This window comes from Astatotilapia calliptera, chromosome 12, assembly GCF_964374335.1.
Source record: "Astatotilapia calliptera chromosome 12, fAstCal68.1, whole genome shotgun sequence".
Lineage (NCBI taxonomy): Eukaryota > Metazoa > Chordata > Actinopteri > Cichliformes > Cichlidae > Astatotilapia > Astatotilapia calliptera.
In genome coordinates this window covers 12808353-12833752 of record NC_137433.1, presented here as the reverse complement: position 1 = coordinate 12833752, position 25400 = coordinate 12808353, and the positions used below count along the sequence as shown (strand labels likewise).

The 25400-nt window shown below is 40.2% G+C and overlaps 2 protein-coding genes across 8 annotated transcripts in view; one reads left to right on the top strand and one right to left on the bottom strand.

Annotated features, from left to right (window-relative positions):
* Nucleotides 1–522: 522 nt before the first annotated feature.
* Nucleotides 523–7812, bottom strand: stx2b (syntaxin 2b). 4 transcript variants are annotated; one of them, XM_026188431.2, is made up of 11 exons: nt 7399–7812; nt 7223–7297; nt 7025–7124; nt 6365–6439; nt 6212–6285; nt 5490–5598; nt 4150–4223; nt 3860–3997; nt 3396–3506; nt 3140–3248; nt 523–2968 (listed from the first exon to the last, which is right to left on the bottom strand). In XM_026188431.2, exons 1-10 carry the CDS (start codon nt 7426–7428, stop codon nt 3153–3155), a joined length of 882 nt encoding a protein of 293 aa, XP_026044216.1. In that variant the 5' UTR covers nt 7429–7812; the 3' UTR covers nt 523–2968; nt 3140–3152. The 4 variants fall into 4 exon arrangements, with proteins under 4 accessions (XP_026044216.1, XP_026044215.1, XP_026044218.1 ...); XM_026188430.2 differs by having other exon boundaries at nt 523–2971; nt 7399–7811; XM_026188433.2 differs by lacking the exon at nt 3140–3248.
* A 1144-nt stretch (nt 7813–8956) lies between these two features.
* adgrd1 (adhesion G protein-coupled receptor D1) overlaps nt 8957–25400 on the top strand; it is a 41463-nt gene continuing 25019 nt past the window's right edge. The window contains exons 1-14 of one of the 4 annotated variants that reach the window (XM_026188245.2): nt 8957–9398; nt 9508–9544; nt 9891–10007; nt 10476–10571; nt 10952–11074; nt 11178–11354; nt 13387–13647; nt 15028–15095; nt 16429–16569; nt 16692–16742; nt 17220–17343; nt 17650–17757; nt 19914–19989; nt 21582–21723. In XM_026188245.2, coding sequence (XP_026044030.1) covers nt 9324–9398; nt 9508–9544; nt 9891–10007; nt 10476–10571; nt 10952–11074; nt 11178–11354; nt 13387–13647; nt 15028–15095; nt 16429–16569; nt 16692–16742; nt 17220–17343; nt 17650–17757; nt 19914–19989; nt 21582–21723 — 1596 coding nt within the window. In that variant the 5' untranslated portion in view covers nt 8957–9323. Of the gene's footprint in view, nt 9399–9507; nt 9545–9890; nt 10008–10475; nt 10572–10951; nt 11075–11177; nt 11355–13386; nt 13648–15027; nt 15096–16428; nt 16570–16691; nt 16743–17216; nt 17344–17649; nt 17758–19913; nt 19990–21581; nt 21724–25400 lie in introns of all 4 variants that reach the window. The other 3 variants (XM_026188244.2, XM_026188247.2, XM_026188246.2) reach the window with 3 other exon arrangements.

The window sequence follows — 25400 nt, the reverse complement described above, 5'->3', positions numbered from 1 at the left end:
TATTGCCACAGAAATTACTCATCTGAACCAACTGCTGTGACCAAGTTAAATCACAGCTCTTAATGTCCCCTGATTTGACATGTAGGATGAATACTTGGGGGGGGGGGGGAGTCCCAGAGCTCATATTTAAGGACATTCTGTGATATTTCATTCAAAGTACACCTCTGAAAGAGCCTTTGATCTAAGTCAAAGGAGAGAAAAAGAGAGGAAAGGGAAAAAAGACCTTGCCCTCCAGGGACTCACTTCCACTTTCCTAACTAATCTTGTTTGGTTGATTACACAGAAGACAAGTGCTTTGTGCAAAGCACTCATTAGGCCAGAAGTAAACAGCAGCCTCTGTTTCTTTCCGCTTCTTTTAAACAAACTGAACCTCCAAATGTTTGAAGTGTTATTAGAGCAGGCAAAATACCCCTAATTTTGTCTTGAATAGTCAGAGATTTTATTTATTTATTATTTTAAATATCTGGATAGCCCCTGTATATTTAACTAAGAAGTTTTTAAGAAAATAAACAAGGACAGGACTTTTCATTCTGGATTTTTTATTTATTGCATTAGTTAATATCTGTTTTTTCAGTATAAAATACAAAAATCAAGCAAAAAACAAAAAGGTATCAAAATAAAAATGTGTGTTCCTGAAATATTCTTCCAAGAGTCTTACATTACTGCATGACTCTTTTCACAGCAGTATTTCAGTCATCACACTCAGTAGCTGTGACAAATGCACTTAAGGTTAAGGTTTCATATTAAAATGTCAAGAAGGCACATTTACAGTATAACAGTGGATTCTATGTTACTACATGAAATTCCTAAAGGTCTCCTGAGCTGTAGTAGTTTAACATTCACATCACACAAATAACATTATATATACACAACAGGTGAAAAGGATAAAGCACATACTTGAACATGTAAACACAAAGTATGCCGTCAGTGTACAGAGAAGTGAGCTGGTCACATGTTTTGACACTAAAGCAGCAGTTTGATAAAATTGTGACATGCATCAGCTTACCCAATTCAGGGTACACAGCTGGGACATGGTGCCAAACTAGCACTTGGAGAGAGACAGCCATTCATCTACAGTCAGTTAAACAAACCCCACGTGTGTCTGTGGGAGTACCTAGAGATAACATGTGAACTCCACACAGAAAGGCCCCAGCTAGCTGGTAGACCTGAACCCAGGACCTTCTTTCTGCAAGGCAACAGTGCTAACCAGTGCACCACTGTCTGGGCAGTTGTTGTAGCTTTATTAAATTATGATAAAAGAATGATATGCTCTCGTGTCTGTGTTTAATGTGAAGCAGCAGCCAGCAGCTATCCTAGCCTGGGTTAAAAAAAAAGTGTCTATGGCATGTTTATTACTTTAAACATGCAAGTTATACTTAATCCTTTAATCGAACCCTCAACAAGCACCCAAATCATTTCCCAAAATGTCAAACTGTTTCTTCAGCACAAAAAAATCTATTTAACAGCAACATAGAACAACAGTAATCTGCTGTATTGAACAGACGTGCTCTACTTCAGCATAACACAAAGGCCGATGTTGTTGTGTCTATTGTAACTGGTTCTGTGTGTTGACTGTTGCGTCTTTGTTCAGGGCTGATAGCAATTATGATGTTTTACAGTTAAGAAGAATTGATATATTTTTGCAGTGAAAATATAAACCTTGAAACTTTAGAACCACACAAAACAGACTACTGCTGGACCACTACTCTGTGACCTAGAGCAATGTCCCAATCACATCCGATTAGTTACATGCATATAACAAACAATCAAAACTAAAGGCTATTCTGGCACAGTAAAGTACACACAGACTGGAGCTGACCAGTAGCTAGATGAGCTGTGTTTTGAAGGTAGAATAGCAGATATCCTTGAAGTGGTACATCCCACAATCTTACAACCTACTTCTGTTATGACAAGTATGCCCACCTCTATTCCAGTTTTATTGAATTCAGTCTTCATCCTTAAAACTCATCAAAAATAGGAACAAATTTCAGAGTAATTTCAGGCTCACCAATTTGCAAGACCAATTATGGAACAATTTCAGAATAAAGAATGCTTTATTGTTTCATAAATTTTTTTCAGCTTAAACATTTGATATGTTTTCTGTGTTCTATAGTAATGAAATATGAGGATTTGCTTTTGAATAATTACATTCTGCTTTTATTTTTACATTTTATCCCAACTTAAATTTTAAAAATATATTTTGTCTCTTTATCATCAAATATAAGCACCATGTTTTCACTAAGGCATGAAACTGGCAACTGAGGCCATTAACTCCAAAGGAAAGTGTTAAGGAGCCGAGGAATATTTTCCCCACCAAGATCTGTTGCACTGGACTCTGCTGACCACGAGAAGGAATTCATGCTTCTAATTGGACAGACACGCCCTAACTGCCATAAAACAGTAACAATTAATACTTTAAGATGTTGTCTTTAGTGAGTGATTAAATTGCTAAAAAAGCGAAAAATTAAAATAAAATAAAAAAACATTGAAGAATAGCAGGGGTACTGGGAAGATGAGACAAACAGATCTATATCTATATACACATCTGCTGCTAAGCTTTAGGCTTTGATTATTTTTTCTTTTAATTAAGAAAAGGTATTAATTAACACCAACACTTGTGTCCATCATGTAAATATGCCAGATCTGCTTTTTTCATATGTAGTGAAGTGATGTAAACATTAAAACTTTCTTTTACCGTAAAAATGTATCAATTCCAAATATCAGCTGTCAATTGGTTGTTATCAGGAGTCATTGTTTTTTTTAAAAATAATAACAATAATAGGGGAAAAGTTCTGCTCAAGACATCCGTCCTGCTGGGTAGAGGCTGACAGTCCTATTATGAAGTTTGTAAAAGTTTCATCACTTCTGACTGCTGTGGAACTGCACACGATGGAATTCATTACTCAAAGACTCCGACTATTATGATGAGTAAAAGTATGAAACCTCCACACATGGCAAGGTAGAGAAGCTTCTGTCAAAACAGGAGAAAGGAGTAGTCAGAGGAACTGGCTGCATATGAGAAACCGCAGATCCAGTGAAGCATTCGGCAGATGAACATAATATATAAAATAGATTCATAAATTAAGAGATGGATGTTTGGCTCAAGAAAAGGAAGTTGTGGGTGTGGAAGTGTTGTTACCTCACAGCAGGTCTCATGCAGGGGGTTTGGTTAGTCCGACAGACAGGCCGACAATTAGTGCAATAACAGCAAGCAGGATCAACAGAGCAAAGGCAAGAATAATGTATTTCTGGCAAGTGAAGAGGAAGACGGTGTTATTTAAAGTTCATGAATGAAAAGAAATGCTGCTTAGACCACGATCTTATATCAAATTTACCTTTACAAAGATTTATATTTTTTAAATTGCATCAAGAAAGAACCAGAAAGGAGCACATACCCTCCGGGATTTCTTCTGGTACCTGACTGCTTTTTTGGTCTCTTCCTTTGCACGACAAATGTATTCAGCTGCATTAGAGACGTTCTTCTCAATGTTGTTAACCATATCCCCCTGTAAATGAATGCAGATGCTTTTATTTATGGCCGGGATGTCAAACCTATTTCACATCCTGGATCACATACAGGCCACTTTGATCTTAAGCAGTAATTTCTATAGTAGTGGAAAAACAGGAACTTTATGTCCTTTAATTTTGTAAATAGTGAATGACAGTTTGGGGGGGTACACCTCCTTGCTGGACAAGTCTTAGTGGCCACAAGCCTTATGTTTTACACCTCTGATTTGATACTGGTATTTGTGCTATGAGCTCCATTCTAATATACCTAGTAGACAATATTAGAAACAAGTTTTAAAAGAAAAATCAACAGATCTGCTTGTGAAAGTTTCCACTCAGATGAGGCTCTTACCTGAGTTTCTACCAGCATTGCCATGTCCATGAACATCGCATGGAGCTCCCTGATGCTCGTCTCCAAGCGCATGATGTCCTGGTGTCGTGACTCTATCTCGTTCACGGCTTGCCGTGTGATTTGGGAATCAGAAATGATCTGAGGGAGAAAGATTTAATACCTTCAAAAATCCATCCAAAACCACCCCATCGGCACACAACCCCAACTGCAAAAAAGATTTACTCATCAGCCACTAGATGGCAGTCGTGGCATTTTACCAAGCAAGCACATTAATGCTGGAGAAACCGTACATCAGAGGTGAAGATGGATGGATTTCCACTTTCTAACATGTCTTCTAGTTCTTCATTGGTGGTCACTCTTCCAGCTAGAATTAAACAAATAAACAAAGAATTCAAAATTGTCTGGCAGTTTTATTTGATTCATAAGTTTTGGCACTCCTAACAAAAGTGACTGTTTTGGACCATGTGTATTTGCTCCCACCCATGAAAGTAATATGCCTTCATTTGATGTCATTATGGAACTGAGGAAGAATCCCTCTGAATATATTTTATTTCTTTTGCCCCATCTCTGCCTGCTGCAGCTGTCAGTGGATTCATGCCAAAGGGTTGCATAAGAGGTACCGAAATCTACAAACCCCCCCCCCAAAGCTCCTGAAACAATCTCTACAAACAGAGGGCTTTCTTTTACAGCAACCATGCCTCCTGTTGTAAAGTACTCTCCCTGGAGAGAGAGAGACCGCTGTGCAGGTGCTTACTGTATATCGCACACCTTTATCGGTGGCTGTTCCTCAGAGAGACACTCAAAGCAAAACACACCACGCGCTCAGCTCATCGCTACACATCAAGGCTTTTACTTGTGAACGGTGTCAGTTATTGGTGTTTGGCGACAGCACAAACTGAGTCTGGTCAAAGACAGGTGAACTACTGTTGCACAGGCCGCTGAGTGCTCTGCTCGTATCCCGGGCAACGCAAACACAGAGAGGCGTCTCCAGTATCAGGCTCGCCCGTCTGCAGAACTAGAGCCTCTCATTAATGCCGGCCGCAGGGACTGGCTCTGGGAGTCAACCCTTTTTTATTTTTTGCTTTTCACTATTGTTACTCACATATACTTAATACAATGGATCTGCCTGTTTGTTACAGGGATACTGAACAGCGAGGACTTAACACAATAAGCAGAAAGCAAATTACAAATCTGGAGTTATAACAAATATGAATCTTATTGTACCTAAACAATCATTTCTATCTGATATAGAATATTTGTTAATGAGACTACGTTATATGTTGCTAATACGGGAACCATTTTTAGTACATTTCTTTCCAAAACACTGGAAATTTATTGTCTGGGCGTTGCAGAAACCCTATACTATTGCTCTTCTCTGTTTATCAGCACTAAGGCTGGTGTCCAGAGAAGCAGAGAGGAAGCTGGTGCGGTCTGTTTCCTGGATCCTGCCCTAACACAGCTTGAGGGTTTTACTTCTTTTGTCGCCCTTTTAGCACTACTTTTTTAAATTTGTCAAAAGAATTGAAAGTGTAATTAATTTCAAGTCCTGTATGGTCTTCCATTGGTAGTTAATGTAGCCCATTATTCCTGGGCTTATTCAGATACAGGAGTACAATTATTTGTCACTCACTTATCTCCAGCTGTCTCTGGATTCTTCCTTTGCTTCTTTCCCTAAAGGACACTTGAGTCTCGTTGTACTGGGTCATGACCTCCACAAACTTCCTGGAGAGCACAGTGTGCTGAGGACAAGTCAAAACACAGGGACACAAAGTGATAATGTGCTGCAGGCTTTCCAGACTTCTGCTTATCCAGCTCAGGGTTGCCTATCCCAGCTGTTTTAAGGGGAGCGGCAGAGTAATCTGCCACAGAGGTAACACATATAGTGAAAACCATTCACCCTTATGTTCACACCTGCAGCCCATTTAGAAACAGTCCATCTAACCCAGTGCATTTCTTTGGACTGTGGGAGGCCAGAGTACCCAGACCGGATTTAAATCCAGCTCTCTCTTGCTGTGAGGCAACACGGTTAACAGCTGGACCATCATGTCACCCTGCAAAGTTTTAAGACTTAATACCTTATAATTCAGAAGTACAAGATACAAAGTACACGTTGGAAGTGTTGGAAGGTTATGATACAGTTTTTGCTCTTAAACTAGAGAAATATACCATCAACAAAATACAGAAGTAAAGCTGAGAGCTGGATAGTCAGAAGTTATTTTGTCTGGATTTATTTATAATAAAAACAAAACAGCTTTTATCTGTATGAAGTTCTGCATACAGCTGACAGAGTAGTGCTTGGGTCGTCGTGTGATCAGGTATGTGATAAGTGTGCGTGTGTGAGGAGATCGTGACCTGTGTTTTCTGGATCCTGAAGTCTACGGAGGCCCTGTTAGCAGCATCGTCTTTGGGCATGCTCAGCTCAATGGCTGTGAAAAAAAAAGTAAAAATGACATTGTTACACAATTTGAAACACATGAAAGAAATGTGGACGACAGCTGAACTCACATTTTAGTTTGGTTCGCACCACATTGGCATTCCCTTTGATATCATTGGTGAGTGCAGCCAGCTGATCCTTTGTCCCTTCGCACACAAACAGGAGATGTGTTAGATTTGAGTTTGTTTAGAAGAAAAGTCGTCATCCAGGTAATCCAAATATTTGATCTGCTCTGATTTCAGCTGGTCACTTGGCAACGACCCCGAGGCAATAATGGAGAGGTTACAAAATAAAGGACAATTTCCATGTCATGGACACTGTTATGAACTACATTAACTGATTCCATGGCAAAGTAAACTGAGTTATCCTGTGACCAGATTTTCCACTCACACAGTAAAGAAGGCTAGACACTGATTCGGATCTAATTAAAGGATCAGTCATAATTTAAAACCATTTGGAATTTGTAGAAATTCTTTTTTAGTAAAACAGCATGTTTAAATCCCTGATTAAGTCCTGAATCTCACAGTAGTTTGTCAGGTTTGATGCAAATTTGAGTGCTACTTCCTTCACAGGTTTCCGGTCTGCCGGCCATTCATCGCAACTAAGGAAGGAAGACATCTGAAGCACGTTGACTCTGTGCCCAAAAAGACTACTTCCATCCATGCATTTCTAAAAATAAAGCAATAAAAAAAACCTAAAGGATGTTAACATCCTAAACGACCCACACTTACTGTCATCTGTGTTGGGTGCCGACAGGATCATGCTGTGGATCTTCCTCACTTCTTCCACTTGTATGGAGATCTTATCGATGACTCCTCTGACTTCTTCCACCTACACCAGCCGATAAATAAGCAAAGAATCCATCAGTGTCCTCAATTATTATTGCTTTTAGTCTTAATACACATTCTGGAAGTCACAGTAGTACACACCCTTCTGAAAAAGCTATCCATGAATCCATCTTGGTTAACTGTAACTGCAACATCCTCTTCTGTTTGTGAAGCGGCCTACGAGGATGAAAATGTGTTTGAGTGACCTTTTTTTTTAATGCCGCCAGGCTATTTCATGTCACGATCCACGAAGTTGAAGCTAAAACAAAAACACTTACAGCGGTCAGTTCAGCCAGTCGATCCTTCATCACACCGGTCAGCTCGTCTCCCGCTCAGCTAGTTGTAAAGCATATGCTGGCTCTATCCTGTACATCTCCATGTGGAGAGGAACATTGCCGCGCAGTCGGGTCCAGGTGGCTAATAAAAATAGATTTAGTTTAATCTCTGAGATCCAGGCCCACGAGGTTGTGAGATGACAGTCGCAGAAATAGGAAGTCAGTGCCACAGGTCGAGCTTTGTTTGATCAAAACTGGGTCCAAGACACAACTCAGAAATAAACCCAGAAGGGGCTGTTCCTGTTTCAACTCTGCCGATATTCCCCGCTCAACAAGTGCATCGGATCCGTAATAGATCCACAGTAATATCCCTCTCCCCGGGATACGCCTCTCTCTCTCTCTCTCTCTCTCTCTGTCCCTCTCTGTGAGGTCTCTCTCTCTCTCTCTCAGATGACGTTGATGGAGAATCTGGTCCTCCCTTAATCGCATTTGAACTTTATGATAAATAAACTAAATGGCTGCAATCATATTTCAAAAGGGCTGAACTTGGTAGAACTATTACACAAATCTGAAACTATTTGAGGTACCATTGTCAGACTTTAATCTTTTGTGGCATTTCTGAGTTTATTGTAAATCGATTTTTTTAATATCAATTTGTTTTCTTTATTTAATTTGTTTTAGACAGCAACAACAGTTTGCGGTTACATGAAAAGGTTTTTTATAAATAATATATAAGCGCTGCTGGATGGCCGCTAAGCTATTATTCACCTGGCCACACAGTGGCGCTGTTTACCCGCGTAAATCGACTTTTGGAGCCTTCGACGGGACTCCTGATGACTTCCCCATATGTGGATGTCATCCAAACTCTAAATGCCCAACTCTCATTACGCATTTCACAAACCGAAATTACCGAGCCAAAAGTCAAACAAGGGCCCACTTCTCATCTGACAACAACATAGGTCTTGTTTTATGTTTCCACTTGGAGTGCTTTGAGTTCTTCTTTAATACTGATCTTATTTACAGAACTTTCATACTTTAGTGTGTGTGTGTGTGTGTGTGTGTGTGTGTGTGTGTGTGTGTGTGTGTGTGTGTGTGTGTGTGTGTGTGTGTGTGTGTGTGTTGTTTAACTGTAACTCAATTTGTTTTTAAAAGGGGTTTCTGCTCCTTTCCCACATATCTAGGCATATCTGTGCAACTTCGCAGATAGCACTCAGCGTATTCCTATTATTCCTAGAAAGGTTTTGCATGCTGTTTGTGTAGCTACTCAGTCATCCAGGTTATTGTAGTCTTCAGAGCTTGAAAAGAAAGAAAAAAGCTAGACAACGCGACTCTCCACCAGTTGTCGGAAGAAGCTTGCTCGAAACGTCTTTAAAATCGTATGCTATTTACAAATATTTTGAATACAAACTCAGATGTGCATCTGTGGATCACACGGTGCACACCCTGATCTCACTCCCCGTGCAATCTCCAATTACGCACAAGTAACGCCTTTTACGCACAAACTTTACCGCCCCTTCTTAGAAGATCCAAAGAAAATGACTTCACGTTTTGCAATTCCCACGTTCAGTCCAGCAGCAGCCCAGCACAGCTCAGCGGAGCTCCTGTACTCCTTGAGGCTCCCAGATGCAGGCAGAGAAATTCTAAGAAAACGGCTTTTTAAATTTTCGGATAAATATTAAGGATTACAATTTTCTGGAGTTGGGCTTCAGTTTTTATCATGAAAGGACAACTTCTGAAGTTTTTCGGCCTCATGCCACAACTCTAAATTGAATGCTTTATTGAGTCAGTGCTTCTATTTATTTTCTTTGGGTATTTCTAACCTTGGACAAATGGACTGATCCGAAGTTTTATTTTTATTCTATTGGTACAATGAGCGGTGCTTATTGGATTCATCTTCACCCGTGGAATTAAGTTGTTTCAGAGATTTAATGTTATATTTTGCAGAGACTATGGCATTTTGTTTGCGGATTCGCATTTTTACAGCTTTTGTCTCCTTTATTAAGGTAAACTTAAAAAAGGCACATCATGATGAAAATGCCTAGCAATTCCTCTCATGTAGCAGAACGAACTGTGCACTGCAGACTTTATAAGTTATTTTTAATTTCTTAACAGGTTTATGCTCAAGTGGCGCAAGCTCAGAAGCATCCAGGTAGTAAGACATTTCTGGACTGACAATTTTCCTGTGTTTCCAGTTGCTAGATTAAAAATGAAAAAAGAAAGAAAGAAATAATTTGTAAGATCCTGTTTTACCATCTGCTAATTTCCATGCCAGAGGATGTTATTGCTTTGTTTACTTCTTCTGCTTAATCAAAATAGTCTGCTTCATAAACAACTTTTTTCCAGTTGTTTGCATCATTATTATCATCACTGTCTTTTTAATCCACCCCAAACCCAAAATGTAGTTCTGGGAAAATAAATTCTGATTAATGAGGCAGTGCTTGATTGGATGAAAAGCCCTTTCTGGATGCCTGTTTATGCTTGACTTGTCCATCCAGGCCTGGAGGTATTGGACACGGCCTCGCATTACTGGCCGCTGGATGCAGTGGAAGGAATCCATGAACTGTGGGATCATAATGGAAACAGATCAGGTTATATTAACGGAAGCAACATAAGTATGTGAATATGAAAACACCTGTTCGATTTAAATGTATTTTTACCACCCATCTTCCAGCCAAAGCTATATGATTTTGATTTTAATGCCAGATTTATGAGTGAAATTACAGTCAATTAAAAAAAAATAGGATTTAAAAATGCTGCAGTACATCGTTTACAAAAATCTATAGTTTGGAGATGACATTTGCCTAATTTTTAATTAAATATCATTTGCAGCAGTGTTGTAGATTCCTCATTCAGTGAAAGATTAAAGTTAAAGAGGGATCGGGTATAGACTTGGGCATGATGTGTGAAGTCACACTGAGTTTTCTTTGACCACTGCCACCTCGCACGCTGGTCACCATCACTCTGTCTCATACCTGTGCATCACGTCCCTCCCATTGCTTTCCTTTCACTGTTCTGTCTTCTGTTTTTTTGTCCGTATTGGTGTGAATCACTTTTTTTTTGTCTCTGTTGTTTTTGTCCAGCTATCAGAATCCACAACCACACTGTGCTCCCTTCTTCCCATAATTCTTCCTATGTGTACAATGACTCTGCCTACACTAACATTTCTGCAATACTAGGTGAGGATCCATCACTTTTCCTCTCACTGAAAATCATTTGTGCATCACCCACTGCCTTCTGTTGTTCCCTCTGTATTGCCACACGGTTGAGCTGAGCCCTCCACACTTTTCTCCCCATTCAGTCTTCGGTTCTTGCAGACTGAAATGAGGACTTCTTGGTATGTTGATGATAAGGGATTGTTCTTTAACATTAAATAAACCTGAAGTCAAGTAGGAGACTTATTGACTGGCTTCTGACATGAGATGCAAGTAAAGCTGCAAAATCTTTATGTTCATCATGCAAAACAGCGTGTGGTTAGATGACTATAAAGTCACTTAAACGGTTACAACACCTTCCTGTTTTTAAATGAAATTTTTCCTCTAAATTGTGCTTTTCCCAGACATTGTTGAAGGAATGGTCAACAAGGGCATCTTTCTGAATGGAGATAACGGTGGCACCTTTCTTCACTTTGGAAACTACCAGAACACGTGCATTAGTGACCCTAATTTATGTGGTCCTGAGGGTGAGTGCACTGCACTTAATCTATAATTGAACAAGTTATCGTTTAGCTTGTAAAACTGTTCAGTTCCTGTACTGACGGCTGCTGGGTTTTCATCATCCTCTAGGCATTACCTTCTCCTTTTTTTGGAAAAACCACGAGTCAGCCTCCCGCTTTGCTGTCGCTTCTGGAGGAAAAGTTATCTCCAATGGCTTCTCAGTCTACACAAACCCTTTAGGAGGATATGTGGAGTTTTACACTCGTAGCAACAAGCACAGATGGCGGGCCAACATCGACGTTCCAGGTACGCTTAATACATTTCCTTTCACATAGTTACATTTCCCACAAGGAATCTATTTTGGTCTTGAACACACCATAAACTAATGGTTATATAATTGCATTCATGACTTTGTTAACTGAGACCAGATGTAACTACGGACAGTTGATTTGACAAAGATGGGGGTAGATTTCTCAAATCTTTTGCTGTAGCACTAAACATACAATTTTTTGGAGATGGCAGACAACATGTGCAAAATAATGTTCGGTGTTTAGTTTTGGTGTCAAGTTAGATGAGATATGAAACACAATAAAAGTCAGAGTGTGACCAATATTTTGAATTAATTTCTGAAAATGAAATTACTTTCTTTTCTTTTTTTTCATGAGATGGGCTGATACTGTAAACAGTTGACAAAATGAAATAAACCATGTGAGATTCAACATTACGTGAAACTTTTACCAATCGCTATTCTCTTCTCAAATGACTTGTGTCATCCTTGTTTTTCCTGCAGTTACTCAAGGTCTTGGTCGTAACTCAATTTTGATGCTAGTGTTCGGTTATAAAGATCCAAACGTCATCTGGTTCTCATACAATGACATGTTGAGCCTTGGGGACATAATGTCAAAATATGTCACTTCTCTTTCTTCTGATTTGGGAGAAAAGGTTTTTGTGGGTGAATGAGTAAGACTCGAGGGCCTGTGTGACCCAGTGTGTGATTGTAAGGTGAAAGTTAATAATATAAAAATGTACATTTAGAAGTGAATGAGAGACTTGCAAGCTGAGCTTGGTCTTTGGTACATCCAGTACTGCTTATATTGCAACCACAAATGACATGTGTTTTGGTGGTTTTGGCTGTCTGGCATGTGTGACGGGGAAGGCATTGTCTTTTGGGACTTCTCTATTGTTTATTAATTTCTCTGTTCTTGTGATGCACAATTCATTGTAAATATTGGCTGGAGTTTTTGGTTTGTGCAAACCATAAAATCTAGCATCTGGAACTGAAGGAGTAATAAATTACTAAATCAGTCAAAAGATTAAGCTCGATTAATTAATGGAAAAATCAAACATTTTAGTTGACAGAGTTAATTCAATTCAGTTCTGCTTTATTTATAAAGTGCCAAATCACAACAACAGTCCCCTCAAGGCGCTTAATGTTAGTTGAGTTTTGGTTCTTCGCTTAAGACAGCGCCATCAGCTGGTCAAAATGTAAAATTGTGTAGTGTTCTTGCTATTCTAACTATTCTTGCTAAACTAACCCAGCATCTTTCTGAACTTAATAGGCTATCTCACAAAAGCCATGTATCTATGTTCAGCCTCACATAGCTGTTAGCACGGCTAGGAACTTGTGTTTAAGACACACACAAATTCTATTCAGTTCAAGCCAATATTGTTTTTATATTCTCGGGTAGTAGAACAGGTCACCTACAATCTGGAAGGCTTGCGGGTCGATCCCTGGCTGCTCTCCGATGCATCCATGAGTTCAAATTTGCAAAGCACCTGGTGACAGCGGGAATGAAAAACTCCCTTTTAACAGGAAGAAAGCTTGAGCAGAACCAGGTGCAATGAGGGACAGCTATCTGCTGTGACTGGTTTGGGATGAGGGGAGGGAGACGGGCAAAAAGACACAATTTAAAAAACAAATATTAAATTTAAAAAGCTAGAACCAGCAAATATCAGTGTGAGTTTCATTTGATGAAAGCTACTGTGCATTGAGAACACGTCATCGTTTACTTTCTGGGTTAAACCAAGCATGAAACATGGTGTCTGCAATATCAGTCGCTTTAAAAAGGCGACCAATGACTGAAAACATTTGCAACACCACACACTCAGTGTATTTTCCCGCTAAACGTATTCACACATGAAAAGCTACAATACCTAAAACATTATAAAGAAATCCCAACAATCAGGTAATCCCCTGTGAGCAAGCACTTGGCAACAATGGGAAAGAAAAAACTTCCTTTAAACAGGAAGAAAGTTCTGGCAGAATCAGACTCAGGGAGGGGTGGATTCAATTCTTCAACAATTGAGCGTTTCTTTCATTTTATGTTTACGTTATTAGGGCCATACTGGACCCACATCCTCTTTACATGGACTAAGAAAGATGGCCTGAAGGTCTACATCAATGCGACCCTAACTGCTGAGAACAAAAACGGAAGCATCTCAGAGGAAACCTATGGAGACCCCTACCCTGACCTCGTCATTGGAACTGCCAACAATAAGGGATATAGTCACTATGTAACAGGAGCCTTTGATGAATTCGTCATCTGGGAAAGGGCCCTTTCACCTGAGAACATCTCACTCTACTACAATGCAACTATAGGTAGGACCTGTCTACTATTAAAAAAAACCTCCTGACATTTTTGAAGATGCTGATTTATTAAAATGCTTCCTCCCTTTTGGCTTTTCTCTGAGGAAATCATGGGTTAAAAAGCAATTTCCGTCTTTATCCATGCTACATTCCATCCACAGAATTCATGCTTAACAGAAGCACATCAAACCATGCAAATATAGCCTGCCTCACTGTCAAATGGCTCTTCTTGCAGAAACCATTTTCATGACCTTCAAGTGCCATGGCTTCCATAGTTTTGCCTTATAAGTATTTATAAGAGTGCAAAGACCTGAGTTGAGATGCAGGGGCCAATCATTTTAATATAATGTGACAAGTTACAACACGCTAGGACAAAACACCCAGAAGCTTTTCTGTTTTTGTTCAGTAGAGAGCCATAAAAGGACACAAAATGGCATTTATGAGAATGTAGAAAAAAATGAACATTCTGCTTTGTGGCGCTTTATATTGTAAGGTAAAAACTTACAATATGAAAACAGAGAAAACCACAACAATGAGCTTTGGCAACATTGGGAAGGAAAACCTCCCTTTTAACGGGAAGAAACCTCTAGCAGAATCAGCTGGGGATGAGGGGAGGAAGACAGGATAGACTTTCTGTGGAAGAGAGCAAGAGATTAATAATAACTATATTACAGTATATAGTTATGATTATATTTTCTAATATAAGATATTAGAAAATTTCATTTTAATCTGAAAAATATTCGACACTTAATGAAATGTACCTTTTTAGCTGAGCGGTTAAAGCATTTTTGGTTGCAGATAAGTCTTACCGATCAGTAAAGTTGAACTCCTCTTGTGTATGGTGTTGATATATAAAGACTGCTACAGAGAATTATTTTGTGGTCACGATAAAGCCAGAGAGTCTTGATTTCTTTATTACCCGACAAGAAGAGCCTGACTGTTGTGGTTACAGAGAAATATTTTTACCTCTGCAGAACATGCATATAAAATGCTGTATTGAACTAAAGAAGAGCTGACTAATATGTCTAATGTACATCCATATATGGTGTTTTTCTGGTAGTGGCTTAGAGCTGTTTTTATTAAATGACAGCAAATATATAAAATGTGTTTGAGCCCGGTACAGAAATTAGTGGCAGACTATTATGTGGTGGAGTATCCCACTTTTGCGGAGGCTGTAAAATACCTCCTCTCATGACCGGGCATTACACTCACACTGTAAGCTTGAAGGTGATAAAATCCAGCCACACTACTGCAGCCTGACCCAGCTGCATTCAACAAAGGACCTAAAAAAAAGTCACAAAAAGGCAAGGCTAGACTAAACCATGATTAAAGAGAGGAGTGATGCTAAGCTATACCGTGTCCTGTTTCAACCCTTTGTATTGTCTTTTCTAGCTTGGGACATGGTTTCTAAAACAACACCTAGAATCTCCAAGGAAGTGATCTCAACTACGCCAATGGCCGTAAGTGTCTCAGGGTTTCTTTGAACAATAAAAGCATAGTAGAGGGGACAGTAGAGGAGGGTCTCGCCACAGAACACCAGTGAAAACTAAAGCCCTAAAAAATTGGTTTTATATCATTAAACAAATTAGATTATTTTTGTAACAGAGAATGACTGAGCACTCAGTATCTTGTTAGCTGTACAGAAGGTAATTTTAGCTCCTTGTTAGCAAACTACATTTGTTAGCTACTCACAGTTTGAAACCCCAAGAGCTACAAATCCATGGGCTTCAGTTAGCATGCTAAATGTTAAAGTTCATGATAACACAATTAGAAAAATGCTGTATGTCTTTTTGGAAGGACTGCCAGGAGAAAGCCTCTTCTCTTAAAAAAAAAAAAGAAAAAAAAATCATGGCGGCTTGTCTTTGGTTTGCAAAGCTGCAAACTAATCATAAGACTTCTGGAACAGTATCCTTTAGATAGATAAGATAAAAGTGGAGTTGTTTGGGCAAAATGCCCAGCGAGACGTTTGGCAAAAACCAAAGCATATCAGCACAAACACCTCATACCAATTGGCAAACACAGTGTTGGAGGGGTGATGATTTGTGCTTGTTTTGCAGCCAAAGGACCGGAGTGCCTTGCAATTTTTTTAGTTGACCATGAACTTCTCTGTATACCAAAGTGTTCTAGAGTCAAATTTGAGGCTAACTGTTCGACAGAAGCTTTACCCGAAATGGATCGTGCAACAGGATTACAAGCACAGCAGCAAATGTACAACAGAATGGCTGAAAAGAAAAGATTGACAAATACTGTACAACGGTAATTTCTCAGTTTTGGTATAGATTAGGATTAATTTATTGGATGTTAAAAATATAGTACTCTTACAATGTGTGGGTGATGAAACCCCATCTCTGTACCTCAACATCATTGGAAACTATTACCAGAGCGTCTTTGAGCCAAAACACATATGAAAGTCAATAAAGAAGTAACAATGAAGGACTTTTAGTTGAATGCACACAAAGAGTTTATTTCCTGTTGAGGCATTTTTTTTCTTTTAAAGACAAATGGAAAAAAGCAAATAGATAACACATGTGAATAGAAGCAACCTTTTTATCGAAAGGCTTTGTTTGTAGGAAACAACTAAAGAAATAGAAGATGGTAGGCAGAGTCAGTCAACAGTGCACACTACAGCGCACTCCTTGTTGGGCACTAATCTGAAAAAGACCAATGCCGAAACTCTGGTCCAAAGAGTTTTCTCTAAATTCAAGCTATCAGTCACTAAACATCCTGTGTATACTGGAACTCGCTGCTCCTGGCAGTAAACTTCATTTGATGCCCGATGTGCTGTCTCCCCAGAGAGCCGCTGATATGAGTCCCCCTGTCATCAGCAGTCTCCAGGAGGAGCTCCGACCCACAGACTTCTTGCCAGTGCAGAGTTTCCTGAAGACGCTGCCCAATGGAACCATTTCTCGTGATACTGCGAACAACCTCACACAGGTCTTGAAACACAGTCCAAAACACATGTTGCTGTTGCAAAACCAATTCATACACACAGATACAATACCCACCCATGCGCATATGATGCAACAATTCTATGATGTTCATTTTCTTCCACCCAGGGTTTGCTCAAAAGTGTGGAAGAAGTGCTGTCTTTTCCTGGACTGACAGAGGTAAATGGGTTCACTCTGTAGTTGTGCAGTATCCAAACATGACGAAATGTAACGTATGCAATGTGGCGAATACGTTAATGTAACACACCGAGGATATCTGGATGTTTAAAACTGCGTAACTGACTATAAAGATTTTTGCTTCCTCCACTGTGCAATTGTTATGGCCAAATCACAAACACAAGAGAGCGGTTTCAGTACACTGGGTGTTCAGAACAACCTTGCTTGTTTTTGTAAGAGCAAGCTGAAACAGATGTTCACATCAAACTTGGACAGTAGATACAGTGTAGTGAGTGAGTTTGAGCCAACCGAATTATCAAGTTTTTGTCAGGTTTTTTGTCAGGTTTACAGTGTAACTCTAGACGGTGACACTATCACCTGTTTTTATACTGTGAGCAGTACTCTCCGTGACAAACAACAAAATCAGAAACAGTGAATCAGTTGTCAACTTTTTCTCGTTGGGTCATTGTTCTCTAGCAGCAGTCCACCCCTGTGGTCAGCGGACTGGTCAAGACAGTGGACAGAGTGATGGAACATGTAGTGACTAACCTGGAGGACAGCCCGAACTCTCTCATCTCCCTGGATGGAACATCTTTTGTTGCAGGTCAGTAAAGTGTCAGGTTCTCCATAAAGTAAGTCATTGTTTGTAGCTTTTGCGGACTCCAAGCCTCAAGTTGACATCATTAGTTTTGTAATCACGTCAGGACAACATTTGTTCAGAGAAGCACAAGTTAAGCTTCTCCACTTTTCCTCTCCTGAGTTTTTTCCTCATTTTTTATTACTGTCTCTCTCCCAAGGGGTTGTTTGATGTTTGTGATTCCCCCCCGACAAAGCAAATCGGTCTTGTTACTTGCTTGTCACTTTGTTTTTCTCAACAGTTCTCCCTTTTCTTAACCTCTGACCTCCACAGATTACTCTCTGATGAAACTCCCACAGAATTTTGAGCTGTCACATTACCGCTTCCCCACAGAAGGCAAGAGCTACATCTCTGTGCCTGGAGAGGCGTTCGCAATGGAGTGTAAGTACTAGCACTACAGCCTCTGCATGTTCACTGACAGGTGCTCATCGACGTGCAAGGAGAAACTTTCGGAGGATTCTTTGCATAGACAGACCAGTAGCTGGGTTTGAGTGTGAATACCTCACATTAGCCGTGCACTGATTCTGCCAAGAGAAAATTGTCCAGCTGGGAGACTCTTGTTACCGGACGGTAATTTATTATCGTAAGATTTAGGACTACTAACATGGCATACAGTTAAGGACAGGAGTGCCATGAGAGCTTTTGTGTGGCTTTATGGTGTACTGTAGAAACCCAGCTATGACTTTAATGTTGGCAGTTACCCTTTTATTCAGAACAGAAAGAATGAGAGAGAGCGCACTTTTTCTCCACTTTCCTCCACCGTTAAAAGGAATGGATCCACGTAGTGGTGCAAGGGAGAGCAGTAATTACAGTGGGCATTAAAACTCTGTTTGTTTGACTTTGTGTTTAGGTCAGATTCCCTTGGCTCCACCTGGCTCTCGCATGCACTGAGTTGCCATACAGAACGAACTCTTAATAATTAGTTAAAGGGCTATTATCAGAAGTGGAATACATGTTATTGCTTAACACATTAGAGCCAGGAACAAATTAACTCTGAATACCTGGCTGCCCATAGTGCTCCAAGGACAGATTTTATATTCTAATTAAGAACAGAAAATGCTGCATATTTTGCGTTTTGTTTTTTCTTGTTCTCTCGCTCTTCTGTAGGAGAGTTGTACAAGTGTACTGGCCCAGTCTCTGCTGAGGCTCACTGGGATGCATTCTGTTGTAATATATATATGTATTCCACTACAGATTACAGAATACATGGCCCAAAATGTAGTTTGAAGCATATTCTTAACTTGATGTGAGTAACGTATTCTGATGCTGTGTGAATTATTACTATTACTGAAGGCTACTTGCCGCCGAGCTAACATTGTTAGCTAGCGTTACCTGAGTTCATAGAGCGCAGACTGTAGACTTGATGGATAGCATTAACAACCTGCTAGCTGCAAACGATCACATGCAGTTCTGAAAACAATACCAGCTAGATTTTTAAATCTTAATATAAAATGAGTAACATTAGGGTGGACTTTAGGTAAGGCTGCACTTTTTGCAGTGATCTCGCATAGAAAACTTTCTGTATCAGTAATATGTTTTCTTTTTGTCTGCTTTCAAAACTGCACACGATTATTTGCAGCTAGCAGGTTGTAATGCAGCTTTCAGTAATAGTAATACATCACACAGCAATGGTACATCGCAGATACTGAAGTGGCACATAACCCAGGTAGCTACTACAACTAAAACAAGATAGCTGCAGTAGGCTAACCTTAGTTTTTAAAAAAGAACTTACTCCCAGATGTTTCTTTAGGTTGGAGTCTTTTGAAGATGAGAGCAGCTTGGTTGCTGACAAACAGAGTTTGCATTGCGCAGTCAGATTTCCGGTCAGAGCCTCTTATTGCGTTTTTTGTTTGGGTTTCCACTGGCGTGAAATTACCAAAATTAGAGAGGAGATAGAGAGGAGATAGCCTAACATATGAAACAGAAAAAGACCACCATGTAATCCATTGATTTTAACAAAGTAACTGTATTTCCAATTATCACCTATTTAAGCAGTAACTGTAACGGAATACCGTTACTCATATTTTGTATTTTAAATACGTAACGCCGGTACATGTATTCCCCAACACTGGATGGATTATATATTTATTAACAGTTTTCTGTTGCGTATCCATATTGTTTGACATCTGCTTTTGTTGTTCTAGAGCAGTTCCCAAGTGAAAGGCCTTTGAAAGGAGGAACAGGGCCATTAAGCATTTCCTCCAATTTCATTGTTTATCTTAAAGTATTAAGGTGGGACCGAGCTGAACGATAGGTCAAGTCAGGGGTGGGGGAGCAGACCCCCAGCTCTCCTGGTGAAGTCATTTAGACATTTCACAAGCTTTCCAACATCCACATGGGTTTGCGGCAGTCTTGCTTTTCACCCCGGTGCGAGTATAGGACTGTCCCATTAGCCCGCCGGTGCCACCACACTGTAGCAAGCCAATGTTAATTAACTTGCCTTCTTTGTGAGTGTTTTAGCAGCACTGCTTTACATTCCCGGCCCTCAGCTCATTTCTTTCACATTCAGTCTGCGCGTGTTGTCTTCTTCTCCTCAGCTCAAACCACCATTGTTGGCCTTTTTTATCACAACATGCACAGCTACTACAAAGAGATCAGCCCTGTGAAGACCAGGTAAGATGACACAGCATGCTACCAAACGTGAAAAGTAAAATCTTGAAAGGTCTAACTAATAATAAACAGCAACAAGAACAAAAGCGCAAAGTCAGGGACACTGTCTTTGTACTTCCTGTGTGGGAAATGGGTAAGCTGGCACCAAAGGCGCCCCTGCTTCCTGAATTGCAGAACAGCTGATGCCCCAGGCCAAGGCCTTATCTGTTTTTTTCTCTCCTATCTCTCATCACACCACTGAGCTCTGATACACCCTGCTATTAGCTCTTTCACTTACTGTTCCAACACTGGATCAGCTTGTTCCAGCTTTTAACTCAGTTTGACATAACGGTGATTAAGCATCTTGTTGTTCCCCACTTTTGCATCCATCTAAATTAAGTCAGAAATGTTTATGGCAGTACATTTGGAGGCTGCTAGGCCTCCCTTTGTATCGTAAGAGGGAGACGATGTTTGTGTGACCGCAATGTCAAATTGGGGTCACATGATCATCTTGAAAAACTTGTCATGGAATAATTCTGGCACTAAGTGTGATTCATTAAACAGACAGATGGTTAAAGTCTCATCTAAATGTCAATGCTCTGGTCCTGTGTTTAACACGTATGTGGGAATGCCAGTTGCAGATAACAGTGGTGATAGATGCTATTGTGAAGCAAGAGATCTGGAGTACTTCTCCTTTTAACCAACTATCAACTTTGATCCACTGATGAATTTGTAAGTTTGCTCACTTACCAAGAAATGAACATTTTTATGCAATCCTCTTTTAATGAAGAGACAGATAAGCTTAACCAAATATCCAGAAAACAGAAACGCATTATATAAAGGTTATAAATTGATTTGCTTGTCATTTCCTGAAATAACTATTCGATCCCCTACAACCCAGCCACAATTCTTGCTTAGACTTGTTGTGTGCCCACAGTCATGCACGGAGGAGGAAACATTAGGTAATGGATGAGGCCATGTAATGTAAAATCAGCCAGAACACTGAGAATGGGTCATGGATGGGTCTTCCAGCATAACAATGACTCCAAACATACTGCTAACTAGCTACTCAAAGGAGTAGCTAAAGAAGAAGCATATAAAAGTCAACTGCGTAGACGGCCTTCAGGCTTAAGTCCTATAGAAAATTTGTAGAGGAGCTGAAGCTTCAAGTTAGCAAACGATAGCCAAGAAACCTAAAGGATTTAGAAAGTTTCTGTAGAGAGGAGTGGAACAAAATCCCTCCCGAGATGTGTGCAAGAAGCATCTTACTGCTGTGCTTGCCAACAAGAGTTTCTCCAACAAGTGCTAAGTCATGTTTCGCCTGTGGATCAAATACTTATTTCACTCAATGATTCAATGTCTTTTTTTTCTATATTTTGGTATATATTCTTGCTTTCTCCATTAAATTGAAGTTACTATAAAATTGGAGATGTTTCATTTCTTCGTAAGTGAGCAAACTTACAAAGAGTTGGGATCTGCAGGGGATCAAATAAATCTCCCCCCCACTGTATGTCTGCCATTTCTTTCCGTCTCTTTCTTTTGTATGTTTGTCTGGCTTTCTGCTTCAGTTTCTTTTTTAGATTATCTAAGCCAATTCTCCCCTTTTTATCTCTTAGGATTAATGAAGCAGCTGATTACAAGGATCACAAAATCCATGTAGCAAGCTGTCTGATTTCTTTGAAAGTGGAGCCTCTGCCAGCCCTGTCGGTCAACCTTTCTGGAGCGCCACTCATAAAGATTGTGCTCACCCATGTTTTGGTAAGACTGTAATTTGCATGTCCCATTTCTTCCTCTCTGACTCATTTATCTTTTTTTTCCATCTTGGTGAGTAATACTGGGAAAACTAAGAGAGTTTCTGCTTGTCTCAATTGTTGGGTGTGGGATGTTATCAGAGGGGAGAGCTCTGCCTATGGTTTCGATAGCGGTCGGATCTCTTCACATGAAAACTGTCGGCTCTATTTTTGGTATATGCTTATGTAAGACGATGGCTGTCCATCACTGACTGACTGAGGTTTGCGCAGCTGGGCATTTACCAGCACAAAGAGCGAAGCCTGGTTTGGTTTTCATTAGGCTGCCTAGCATTTCCCTTGCGGAGCATTTGGCTTCTAGAAAGCGAGCTGATTATGGGCATTTGAGCTGCAAGCTTAGGGCACTTTAAAAGGAACAATAACTTTATTTTATGAACAACATATTTTTCTTTGGTACTTTATGGCAGGGACAGTGCCAGCTTTCCATGGGAAATTCAGTCAAAACTGGAAATTAATTGACCAGTGTCTATTGCATTAGCTTGTGTTCCTGTAAACTCATAAATGTGGTGGCAAACTTCACAATCTTGTATTTGTTTTATCTTAATTAGTTGTGTTGATAAGCTGTTAGATTATCATGCAATGGCATTAATGAGGCGGTTGACTTAAGCACACTGCAATGTATTTCTGTTTCTTTTACAAGTCCTGCATGAATGATCGACTTTCTGTAGAAGTGAATCAACCCCCCCTCCCCACTCATAAAAGCAAAAAAGAAACTCATGCAGCTTTATGAAACCATGGTAATATTGCTTTGTTTGCCTTCATCTTCCCTGGTGAAATAAATGTTTATGCTGTAATTATCTGGCCTGGTTTCTGTGACAATGATTGCTCTGTTTGTTTTAGCGGACACCATGGGAGAGGAGTTAAAATTTCCTTTGTTATGGTAGTGCTGGAGATGCTCAGCAGTTCTCCGCTCTGTTTCTGTTTTAAGGTGTTTCTATTTTAGTTGGATTGCCCTTACCACTGATGTAAGGATAAATCAGGTTACATGCATTCTTTCCTCTCTATCCCATTACAAATAGGCTGTTATACTTATTAGTAATGCATGCTGATTGGAACGCACCGAGCCAGCGCATTTCTGTTGCACATAGCTCAGGCTGTGATTTATTACGAGGAGCCACATCGTAATTTGGCATGCAGAACTTTTGGCTCTGGTCGCATCCAGAACAGGTTGTTTTTGCTAAAACTGCACAGACCTGTTGTTGGATTTAGTCAAAAAGAAACTATTTTGGTTGTTTTACTAGTTTTGGCAAGGTGTCGATACTTATCACCTCCCTAGCTTGAAGGCAGGGTGGGCTGCTGACACAGTATGTGGCAGACATTACCCGTCATAGTTTATGTTGGTCTTTACTGTCTGTACTAAACCTCAAACATGTCTGCTCATGGCACCGGTTCACTGGGCTGGAGTAAGTGATTTGCGGCTGACCTCTCTGTTTACCCCCTGAGAATAGGTAAGTGCACAGTGACTTCATTAAAGCCCAGTGGGAGTGCTGAATGTGTCTAGCACAGAAATATGTCAGCTCCCTCATCCGTCTTTTCGTGCTGTCGTGGCTACGACAAGCTCTGTGTTTCGTCTCTGGTACTGTACAGTCAACTACTATCCTGGCTCAGACACAAAGTCTCATCCATTTTCTCTGTCTGACACTTGGAATGCTAAAACATATGATATCATGGAGTGATGGAGTCACCAGCCTGTAAATAAACCTTTGTTATAGCAGGTACTACTCACTCAAGTCAAGGTCTAAATCATGTGGTTGCCATCTGAGTGACCTTGCATCCTTGACTGATGCTCTGAGCTCAGAGACTCAATCACTTCTGCAACCACGCTTTGTGGCATGGAGCTGGTTTGATAACCTGACTAGGTGTTATCATCAAAGGCCCACAGGCTTTCTCACGCCTTTGAGCTGCGGTGGTGATTGGACCCTGGCTCTTTTGGTGATTTATTACGGCTGTCTGACTCTGGTTTACTTTGAGAGGGGTGAAGGCGGCGAAGAGGAAAAAAACGGTGTGAAGCACTGAGGTCTGTAGTTAAACATTAATATATACATTTAAAAAAAGAGGCTGGGACCTTCTTTTTATCCTCTACTGGCATGAAAGCATCACACTGATGGTATGAAGTGAACAAATGGAAAGATTGACTTCATGTGTGAGGTCTATTTATAGAATTAAAACTATGAGGATTAAATAAATGATTTTGACAAGGGTGCCTGACTTTAGAGGCATATAAAGAAGTGTGTTAGCTGAGAAGGTTTATAAGAAGATCCAGAGTCATGAGTGGAATGGCACGGCAGTATTTTGCTGCTAGTCTCTCAATTCACTTGAATGATTTTTATGCTGATGTTTAGCTTTTAATGACTTCTTTGAACTGTTGTTTTTCCCAATTGGAATGACTGTACACAGCATACATCTTTAATGACTTAAGGAAAGATTTGGGTGCACAAGTTTAAATGTATATGTGTGACAGTGACTTCTGTCGGTAGCCTTATGCAAAAGTAGGTTATAAACTCACAACTTTAGTAACTTTGCACATCTGTTCAACTGCTTAATTATACAAATACCTAATCAGCCAGTCAGATGGCAGCAACTCAGTTCATTTGGGCATGTAGACATGGTGAAGACAGCATGCTGAAAACTTGAAAACTGAGTATCAAAATTGCAAAGAGGGGTATTTTATGTGGCTTTGACTGTGGTGTGGTTGTTGGTGCCAGACAAGCTAGTCTGAATATTTCAGAAACTGCTGATTTGTTGGGATTTTCCTGCACAACCATTTCTAGGGTTTATAGATAATAGTCTGAAAAGCAAAGCTATGCAGATCTGATTGGAAGGCAGTAATAATTCCAACAACCTCTTGTTACAACCAGTATGTGCAGAAGAGCATCTCTTGTTGGCAACACATTGCCTGGTCCAATAAATCTAGATTTTTGCTCCAACATTCAGACTCAGAATGCTGCATAAATGAAAGTATGAATCCATCCTGTCTTTTATCAGTGGGTCAGGCTGCTGCTGGTGGTCTAATGGTTTTCTTGGCACACTTTCAACCCCACAGTACCACCTATTGTTTAAACACTGTTGCTGAGCACACTGTACGCCTCTTCTGATGGCTGCTTCCAGCAGGATAGTCCGCCATGTCACAAAACTCAGATCACATGAGAACACGCAAACTCCACACAGAAAGACCCCGGCCTGATGTTGGAATTGAACTCAGGACCTTCTTGCTGTGCGGCAACAGTGCTAACCACCGTGCCACCATGCTGCCGGGGATCACTGCATATCAGTCCAATATAACATCTTAGGGATGTGGTGATTCTCATCTTGGACATGCAGGTGACAAATCTGAATTTATGTGATGTTGTCGCGTCATTGTGGCCCGAAATCTCTGAGGAATGTTTCAAGCTTCTTGACGGAACTGATCCAGAAAGCATTACAGCATTTTTGAAAGCAAAAGGGGGTCCAACCTAGTACCTGAGAGGTGTACCTATTAAAGTGTCCAGTGAGTGTGTTATGCTTCTACTCTTAAGGACCTCAAATATTTACCAGGTAGCCATACAACCTCTGAGAGGCTAACTTTTTGATTTATTTTTATAACAAAGAAAGTGAGAGTTCAGCAGGAAGTAATTCTTGTAATAAGGT

What these genes read in the sequence shown, in the direction of transcription:
- stx2b (XM_026188431.2), bottom strand. Translation starts at nt 7,428, where the DNA reads ATGAAGGATCGACTGGCTGAACTGACCGCT. An exon ending in TGGATAGCTTTTTCAGAAGG is followed by an intron (nt 7,125 to 7,222) that starts GTGTGTACTACT and finishes CGGCTGGTGTAG; the next exon opens with GTGGAAGAAGTCAGAGGAGT. An exon ending in CCAGAGACAGCTGGAGATAA is followed by an intron (nt 4,224 to 5,489) that starts GTGAGTGACAAA and finishes GTTTAATTCTAG; the next exon opens with CTGGAAGAGTGACCACCAAT.